General features: G+C 45.4%; 1 protein-coding gene across 2 annotated transcripts in view; it reads left to right on the top strand.

The window, feature by feature from the left end:
* The window catches only part of klf8 (Kruppel-like factor 8), a 33,235-nt gene that overhangs the window by 7,309 nt on the left and 15,926 nt on the right, over window positions 1–10,000 (top strand). Inside the window, exons 1-2 of one of the 2 annotated variants that reach the window (XM_047805536.1) lie at window positions 6,798–6,986; window positions 7,176–7,280. In XM_047805536.1, the coding sequence (XP_047661492.1) occupies window positions 7,230–7,280 (51 nt within the window). In that variant the 5' untranslated portion in view covers window positions 6,798–6,986; window positions 7,176–7,229. Of the gene's footprint in view, window positions 1–6,797; window positions 6,987–7,175; window positions 7,281–10,000 lie in introns of those variants that run through there. The other variant, XM_047805535.1, reaches the window with a different exon arrangement.

The raw sequence follows: 10,000 nt of genomic DNA, 5'->3' as shown, positions 1-10,000 counted from the left end.
ACCTTAAAGACGATCGCTCTTGTAGGGATGAGAGAATGGACCAACAGCATCAGGTCATATTTTCCACCCAGAACAAGAGGTGATCTAGAGAAGAAATAAGAAATGGTTTAAGTAGTAAAGGGTGGAATGATATGACCGGCTCTCTACGCAGGAGCTGTTGGATTTTTAGCTGAACTCGTTTTTTCAGTTGACACAAATGTCTGTCGATCGTTTTCTTCGCGTTAAATAAATGTAAACTGTTCTTCACCTGGTCATGACAGGAAGTTTGGGTGCCCAGAGAGCCTGTGAGATTAGGGGAAGGACACAGGACTTTCAGGCCATGATGGTTAATGCGTGAGAGACCTCCTGTGACCTCCTGCACAAAATAATAAGGTGTAAGATAATAAAATTGTAGCAGATGTCACTGGATATGGTGTAGAGTCGATGATGGGAAACGTGTGATGTCGCACTAAACTAATGTCAGTGTGGCATGTGTGCGTTCTGTTTAGTCATGCATGAAGAAGGGGAAAGCTGAGATGAGTAAAGCATCATGAGATGATAGAAAATGCACATACAAGAAGCTGAAGCAGGGACTGTATCTTTAAGGGAGTCAAGCAGAAATCCAGAGGGAGAGTCATTGCATTATAGCTTTCCCTCTCTCTCTCTCTCTCTCTCTCTGTCTGTGTGTTACTATCGCCTGTGTATCACCCTCTCTTCTTCTCTCCCTCCTTCTCTTTCTCACACACACCCCACACAGCTGTGACCTTACACGTGTATTATCTCTCTCTCTCTCTCTCTCTTTCTCTGTCTCTCTCCCACCCCCACTCTTCCCTCGTTCCCTCGGACAGCCACGTTGTCTCCGCAGAGGGACACAGTGACAGCACTGACCAGTACAAAGAACAAGATGTGCCCCAGGGTCCAGCAGACTGCATTAAAGTTGTGCTGCCCTGACATACGTATGCAAACACACACACACACACACACACCACCACCACCACCACTGACTTAAATCGAAACCCTAGGCACATATGAACACAATCCTGCAACAGCTTAGATGCTAAACGTTGCATAAAACTACTTCCCTTTTAGCCAGAGGTCTCTGTGCACCATATTGGGCCGTGTACTTTATTAGAGAAGCAACACCGGCAAACGAAAGCGACGACAAAAATAAGTTTACTCGTCAGTCAGGGGCATCATAGAGGTCAGTTCACATTTTGGTCACGAGCTGCCAAAGTGCTGCATCGGTTCCGTTTCCATGTCGTCGTCTTCTTTTTTCTTCTTCTTCTTTTTTGTCAAAACGTACCGCGAATTACGAAGCCGATTGCAAATAATCTACACCCTGTAGACGATCTTCGTTTTTACGCCGCATGTAATCTCATCCAAAGGCGTCGTTATGCACGTGTGTTCGTCGTCCATGCTGTAAAAAAAAAAAGATGGGTGCGAGTTTTCTTGTCGAGGTTTAAAGGAGAGGTCAGTGGCGTTTTTTTCATCCCGCCTTTTCTTAGGAAATGTTCGCTTGGAGCCTGTCGCTCTGGCCGTCCGACCTTACGTAGATAACTTGCGCTCTGCTTTCCGATCCCTCTCGTCGCACTGGGAACGCGTCGTTTACGACTCCGACACACACACAGCTACCGCCGTCCTCGATAATCTTCAGTCGTCCGTCGTGCATTTAACGGATTATAGAAATCTCTTCAAGCTGGATAGAAATTTCGCTCGGACTGACCTCGGCCGGTCTAATCCGTTCCCAGCGAAGCATCGACGTGAATTCGTGCATTTCGAGTCGGATCGTTAACAGATGATTAGGCCGAACGTAAACACGGGCGGCCGTAACGTTCCACGACACGTCTTTTTGTGCTAACCTGCTGTGCATTAGCTGGCTTTTCTAGTTCACGACAGACTTTGCCATCTAGCTGAGCCAAAAGAAATGTACACAGGTTCCAGAAGTTTCCACGAGTCGGGTTTCCGTCGCTAATCTCGACCGGATACGGAGAATGCTCAGACATTTATGTTTTATTGAAGGTGTTACATAAGCAGTGTGTATATATAAAGGCCTCCATGACCGATTGATTAGGTAGGACTATATGGTTTGGGAGGGAGGTATTAGAGAGAAACTTGCGTTAGAAATGAGGTGAGTGTGCTGTATGTTTGCACTAGTGCGTGTACTTTGGGCTTCCTTGTCCACATGATCTCTGCAGCAACCCTCCACCCCTTTTTCCACTGGCATTGATTGTAGGGAGGTTGAATTGTTGACCCCAAACCAGTCCCACCCCTTGTGTCAAAGCTGTCTGTCACTCATGGTTCCTCTCTCTCTCTCTCTCTCTCTCTCTCTCTCTCTCTCTCTCTCTCTCTCTCTCTCTCTCTCACTCACGGTCGCCACCCCACCCCACCCTGCCTTGCAGATGGTGGGGCATGTGACGGGCAACTCTTGCTCTTTGCAATTTAAGCCGCCTTTTGGCGCCGATTCTCATGGGTAGTATGGAAAACGGGTATAAACGAAGGTTAAATGCCTGCTCGTTTTCCTGTGCTGCAAAACTGCCCCACTGAACCCAGCCCATCACACTCCCCCAGAGTGGTTGCAAGGGGGTGGGTTAACTCCGGCCCCATGCCAGGCTGAAGCACGCTCAGCTCGGGTTACTCGATTGTGCAACGCGCTGCTTTGACTGCACTCAAATTCAGTGCCCTTAGAAGTTGACGCCCTTGGCCTCACACGGTTAATTTAGCCACTTGGAATTTTTGCTTATGGTCATCTTTCAAAAAAGAGTGAAGTTCTTGTAGGAACGGAGCAGAAAGCCTCTCTGGAAGCTGCAACACTTTTACGGTACGGAGGTGGGCCGACGGCGTCCACCCTTCCCGACCTACTTCTCCCCAAATACAAACATTTGCAAAATAAACGCTTTTTTTTTTTTTCGAGAAGGTACGTCGTCCTTAAGCACAGCTTCTGTTTATTCTTTTGGTAAAAGCTTTTATACACAACGACATACAAGTGCAGCAGGATACAATCCAAACCTTGAGCTAAACAGCTGAGAGATAAAGGTCTTGCTCAAGGGCACAGCTGTGGCTTTCTGGTAGTCTGCGGATCTGAAACTACACCGACGTTCCACCGCCCCGAAGCGGAGGCCCCGGGTTTTGTGTCGGATTTTGTGATGAATGAAGGTTAAAAGTTTGAGTCCTTTCTTTAGTCGTTTGTATCACGGGAATGTCTTGCGCTTTGGAATTTCTGGGATGCAAAGTTCCCTAGCATCGAGGTACAGATTTCTTTAAGATTTCCGACCAGTCGTATGGCGTGGTGTGACGAGAAATCGATGATCCATAAATATTGATGATAAATTGATGATTTGGGGAAGTCGTGGCCTAATGGTTAGAGAGTTTGACTCCTAACCCTAAGGTTGTGGGTTCGAGTCTCGAGCCGGCAATACCACGACTGAGGTGCCCTTGAACAAGGCACCGAGTTCCCACTGACTGCTCCCCGGGTGTCGCAGCATTAATGGCTGCCCACTGCTCCGGGTGTGTGTTCACGGTGTGTGTGTGTGTGTGTGTGTGTGTGTGCACTTTGGATGGGTTAAACGCAGAGAACGAATTCTGCGTTTTTTTGTTTTTTTTGTTTGTTTTTTTCTGCTGTGAAGTGCCCTAGATCAGACGTGGGAGAATTTACTCCAGTTGGGATGCCACCAGCACACACATTATACCCACCTAGAGGCAAACGCTTGTAGTCAGTCCACCTACCTCTGGGGTTTTGAACAGCATGACGAAACCCCATTGAACACCGGAAGAACATGTGAAATTCGGTCTACACACCCAAAACCATAACGAGGTTCCACATGACGGTTCGGTCAAGTCGGGACCTTTATTCTGAGGTGTACATAAATCACAGAAGAACACAAACCTCATCCTGATAGAGTACAGATCCACATAGTAATGTTCTACATGGTCTCATGTCTATAAAAAGGTTTTTTTTATAGATACCATTTCCAAACATTTTGAGCAATGTTTGATTTTCCTTCGGAGGGAAGGGAGGCAACGCTGTCAGGTGCTCTGGGTGGGACGAAGTGAAATGTTTCAGAGCGGTGTCCAGGAAACTCCACAGACTTCTGGGAGGTCCTTCAGAGCTTCCACGAGGAACGCCCGGAAAAACTGACCGATCTTTTGGATGGTGGATGAAAATATTCATTTATTAAGAACAATGTTTTTTTTTTGTGTGTGTCCTCGGTCTTCTGTGGCGAAGCTGAACGAATGAATCGTGATTCATATTTATTGTGGTAGCGTTTAGCATAAGTAACAGTTCTGTTTTAATACCTGAATAGTTTCTTCGATCGTAGGGCACGGAGTACGGAGCGAATTGTTATGACATGGCGTATATCCTCGTGAAGCCTCGTCGGAGTCGTTATCGGCTCTGAATTCAGTTTAGATATCGGCAAAGTATCAACCGAACGACCGATCAATAGTGTTTTATGTAATTAGACATCATGTTGCAAGGAAAGTAATAGCAGTCATTTTTGTAACGGTTGTTTTGTGTGTGATGTGAATCGAATATTCTGTGGAATTTTAGTCAGACGTCTGTTCCATGTGTGTGTTTGTGTTTAGTCCATATTTTTTTTGGCTCAATACCGTTATCTGATTGGTTCAATCCAGGAAATACTAACAATAGATCACTAAGGATTCAGATATCTGTTTAATAAGATGTCGCTAACGTTACTATCGACGGTTCGGACTCGTCTAATACGGTAACGGGCGTCGAATCACACGGTCGGGCATACCGTCGTAGATTTTATGAGGCATTAATGAATACTGTGAAAGAAAGTCAAAGGTTGTACCAGTCGAGAGCGAGACGAGGAGACGGATGAGGAGAAAGGGGCGGGGCTTCCAGGCGGCGTCGGTTAATATCACCCGCACAAATCATAGCAGATGCGTGTGAAAGAGAAGACGGATTTCTTGGATTATTTTTGAGGCGTTTAGTCAAAGTTTGGCAGGTCTGGTTATGTAATATAACGTAAAAGGATCTGTTCTAATCCGAGTCCTGGGTATCAGATATCATGGTAGTGGAATATTATAGAGAAGCTTAGGGGAGAGATGAATTCATTCGAAAGTCTGCATCCATACGTGTTTGAATGTGTGCTGTGGGAAGGAATGAGGGTGGGTTTGGTTAGCGTTGCTATCCCAGGCAGTCATTCGTACCCAGGCTGCATTGGGGTAGGGGCCGATGGCCGCGGGGGGGGTTTTGGATTTACAGAGTGAAGCCATGACCTAGATTGTGTGCGGTCTCTCTCTCTCTCTCTCTCTCTCTCTCTCTCTCTCTCTCTCTCTCTCTTTAATCCCTTTCATGGCCATTCTCTACATCAAGCCCCTCCCTGCTGTGTAACTTCCTGCTGGGGAGTAGAGTCACACCCACCCCACCCTTTTTTATTCCTTAAATTACTCACAGTGCAAGTTCCCTGGGGAGCTTTAAAACACACACACACACACACACACACACACACACACACACACACACACACACACACACACACACACACACACACACACACACAGGCTATTTCAATCACTGATATGCTCACTCACTCAGGAATAGGTCTCAGGAGAAATAGACTTCTCATTCTCAAACTTTTACACTTCATCATTTAACCTCTTCTATTATACATGTGTGTATGTGATCATACATTTGTGTGTATGTGTGTGTATGTGTTTCTACATTTGTGTGTGTGTATGTGTCTCTACATTTGTGTGTATGTGTCTCTACATTTGTGTGTGTGTGTGTGTGTGTGTGTATGTGTTTCTACATTTGTGTGTGTGTATGTGTCTCTACATTTGTGTGTATGTGTCTCTACATTTGTGTGTGTGTGTGTGTGTGTGTGTATGTGTCTCTACATTTGTGTGTATGTGTGTGTATGTGTCTCTACATTTGTGTGTGTGTATGTGTCTCTACATTTGTGTGTATGTGTCTCTACATTTGTGTGTGTGTGTGTGTGTGTGTGTGTATGTGTCTCTACATTTGTGTGTATGTGTGTGTATGTGTCTCTACATTTGTGTGTGTGTGTGTGTGTGTGTGTGTGTGTGTGACATGACATACAGCTAAGTACGGTGACCCATACTCAGAATTCGTTCTCTGCATTTGACCCATCCAAAGTGCACACAAACACACAGCAGTGAACACACACACACTGTGAACACACACCCGGAGCAGTGGGCAGCCATTTATGCTGCGGCGCCCGGGGAGCAGTTGGGGTTCGGTGCCTTGCTCAAGGGCACCTCAGTTGTGGCCGGCCCGAGACTCGAACCCACAACCTTAGGATTACGAGTCAGACTCTCTAACCATTAGGCCACGACTTGTGTATGTGTCTCTACATTTGTGTGTATGTGTGTGTATGTGATCATACATTTGTGTGTGTGTACATGTTTGTTTGTGTACATGTTTGTGTGTGTGTGTATACATGTTTACGAGTGTGTACATGTTTGTGTGTATACATGTTTACGAGTGTGTACATGTTTGTGTGTGTATACATGTTTACGTGTGTGTATACATGTATACACACATGCACACACGAAAACATGTACACACACACACACACACACACACACACACACACACACGTAAACAAGTTTTCGTGCGTGTGTGTGTGTGTATACACGTTGTTTACCATATGAGGACCACATGGACTATAGCCACACCCTGGCTGATTGGTGGCCACACCTATGTGTGGAATCTGCTGCAGTCACATGGCCCCCAGCATCCGCTCTATATCTAAGCATTACCACATTTCTCTCTCTCTCTCTCTCTCTCTCTCTCCTCTAAAAGAACAGGGTGTGACTGTACTAAGCTGAGAGAGGGAGGCTACACAGGATCTCTACACTACTCCTCCCTTCTCCTGTTTTGCTTGCTGTCTTTCTTTCGTTCTTCATTACTCTGTCTTCTTTCAGTCACTTTCCTCTTTTTCAGAGCAAAATCTACTCGAACGCTTTATATTCCTATTGACACCGAACATCTCGATCCATCCATCCATAGCTTATAAAAGGTAACACGCAGGTCGAGCTTCCGGCGTAGTTTGTTTTGTTTGTATTCTAAAATGACATTTGAATCCGTTTCGACTCGGACCACCTCCGTTTAGTTTTTGCGTGTCCGTTACGTTATCCCTGTGTGAGTAAGCGTCCGTAAGCGTCTACTCAAAAATCCGTGTTCACGATGTTGCTGTCTTACTTTTCAGTGCCAGACGAATCCTGAGAAATCCAACGTTGCTACCTCAGAGCCTTCCAAGGAGATGCCATCCATACAGATCAAGCCTGAGCCAGAGGAGGTGGAGTGCACGGTGGTGAGCAGCCTTTTTTTGTGTTTGTGGGGCGGTGGGGGGTGGATTACGGGGTTAGTCGGGTGAGTGGGCGGAGATCGAATGAGATCAGAAAGGGGTGTGGTCAGGATGTCGTTATGAGCTATAGTCGTTATGATCTTCCTGGAGGTCAAGCTTTTAGACATTTTAGAGTCACGTTCTATCTTCATAAACGCACGCATTTGTATTTCTAACCGGTCAGATTTACCAAACGTGTGAAAGACGGAGCAGGTAGATGGAGGCAGGGATCACACTGCCCCCATGTGCAGAGGAGGAGCAGTGGGCTGGAGGAGAATCGCAGGGTTGTGTTTGTTTTTACTCACACTTGAGGTAGATTTTGTTGTTGTTGTTGTTGTTGTGTTTTTTTTTATCTGCGTCTTTTTATTATTATTTTTAAATAGAAAATAATCCGAACGAAATCGAATCTTTTTCCCCAAGCGACGGTAAAGTGCGAGTGCAGGCAGTGTGTCTGCGGAATACGACCGCGAGAGGGAAAGCGGGATCATACAGTAGAGCGAATAATAACCTGAGACAGGAAAGAGACAAAAATCACGTCTTTCTGGCGCGTTTCAGGATCGTGTGATTTTTAGTGTAGTTGCGCTGGATATTTAGTCGATGCCTGGCAACCGTGGTTAACGGTAACGGCTCATCTGGAAGCGCACCTGCTGTTTCAGACACACTCGTGTACAGCGGATGACGGGATGTTTACCAGTCTTAACGTCCTATCACGGGGTTGCTCGAAAAATCCGCCAGATAGCCGATGATTAGTCCGGCGGCCTTTCGGTGGCGTAATTGTCGTCGTTAATGGCGTCAGGCAGCACCAGGATCTGCCGTCACGAGCGCTTCGACTAGCTGTAGCAAGGGTTTTTTGGGGAAAGTGTGATCGTTGACTTTTGTTTATTGATCAAATTCCTTTTTTTTTTTCTTTTTTTAAGTTTATGAACAGATTTCCTCCAAAGCTTCGTCTTTGTCTTCCTCCCTCAATACCTTTCCGTTTCTATCTGTATGTTTCAAGTCTCGGCTAGGCCCTAATAGGATATATCGAGGGAGGCTTCCGTTCTGCCGTAGTCATGGCAACGGGGCTCTGGCGGGAGTTGGAAAGGCTGTGATGTAGCCAGCCCACACCCCTCCTTTTGTGTACACACACACACACACACACACGCGCACGCACACACACACACACTCACTCTAACCCACCCCCTCACAACACTCCCACTCCCACACACTCCACTCCCTTAACCATGAGGTACACACCAAAGATTATATACCTGCAGGGGAACACACACACACACACACACACGTCCTGGTGTTCACTCATCTCGAAGCTAATGGGGGCATTCATGCACAACATCATGCTCCACACCCTATTTATTTATTTATTTATTTATTTATTTATTTATTTATTTATTTATTTATTTATTTATTTATTTATTTAAACTATTTGTCTCATTTATACACACACACCCACACATACACTCACTCACTCACACGTACACACGTACACACTCACACACTCTCACACACTCTCACACACACACACACACACACACACACACACACACACACACACACACACACACACACACACACACACACAAAGTACACAGACACAAATGTGGCTTCTATACATCAAGTTGTTACTACACAGTAACACAGTGTGAAAACGAATCCAGACGCCGAACTGTTCATCCCCAGAACGTCGTCTCCGTTATCCGTGACACGATCACGCAGAGGGACACGCCCCTTCGACTTTGTGTTTATTTTGCCTTCCAAATGCGTTTATAGGTCGGAAGCATCGCAAGCCGACGTGCTGACAAAGTCCAACTGCTTTAAACATGTTATATAACACTTTGTTGTTTCTCTCCTAATCATACAGATTATAATCTTATACTAAAATTCCTGTCCTAACAGATTACAGCGGTAACGTTTACCGCAACGATCAGAATCGTCTAGATTATAGCTTAATATCGATGTTTATATACAGTATAATCCTACGGTTTACACCCTAACAATAACGTCTAATGTTAATGCTTAATATTTACAATCCTGTAGATTATTAAAGCCATTAAATAACGTTCAGAATATTACAGATTTATAGATAACCTCCTAGTGACGATCGTAGTACTGAACGTTTAGAGTTTATACATAATACCGATCTTAATTATAAAGTCTTACATGATAATATTTTTACTGTGCAATAGTCTGTAAAAAGATTCGGGGGAATTTTATTAAGTATTCTGAAGAGGTTTTAAAGATTATTTGCGGCTCGATGTCTATTTAGGGTTTTATTCGGTTTTATTATTTACTTCTGAAAACCTTTATTTTAGCATCATTACTAGTTTGCTATTTGAATGATCTCTGCTTGGTACAGATGACCCTTTAAGAGCATGTAGAGGATTCAGTAGGTCCACAGAGATGGAGCTGCTGCAGCGCGATAAAGACGCAGTTATTTGCCGCGTCGTCAGTTCAGATGGTTGTTAAAGGGTGCGGCCGACTACCACTCCCTCTCTGAGCCGCCGTCTGGCAGTAATAATCTCCCTCGGCAGCCGCTCCCTTCATCGGTCCCCGCCTCCTCCGGGTTTATCGTCCATATCTCTCCTCACACTCTGGCACATCGCACGGCAAACAGACTATTGACCGACCTCACCCAGGAGACGGAGGCTGGCACGGACGCTCGGTACCTTAACACACCTGCTGTGTTTTCT

The sequence above is a fragment of the Tachysurus fulvidraco genome, chromosome 21 (assembly GCF_022655615.1).
Source record: "Tachysurus fulvidraco isolate hzauxx_2018 chromosome 21, HZAU_PFXX_2.0, whole genome shotgun sequence".
NCBI classification, from domain to species: domain Eukaryota; kingdom Metazoa; phylum Chordata; class Actinopteri; order Siluriformes; family Bagridae; genus Tachysurus; species Tachysurus fulvidraco.
This window is presented reverse-complemented; position numbering and strand designations above follow the sequence as displayed.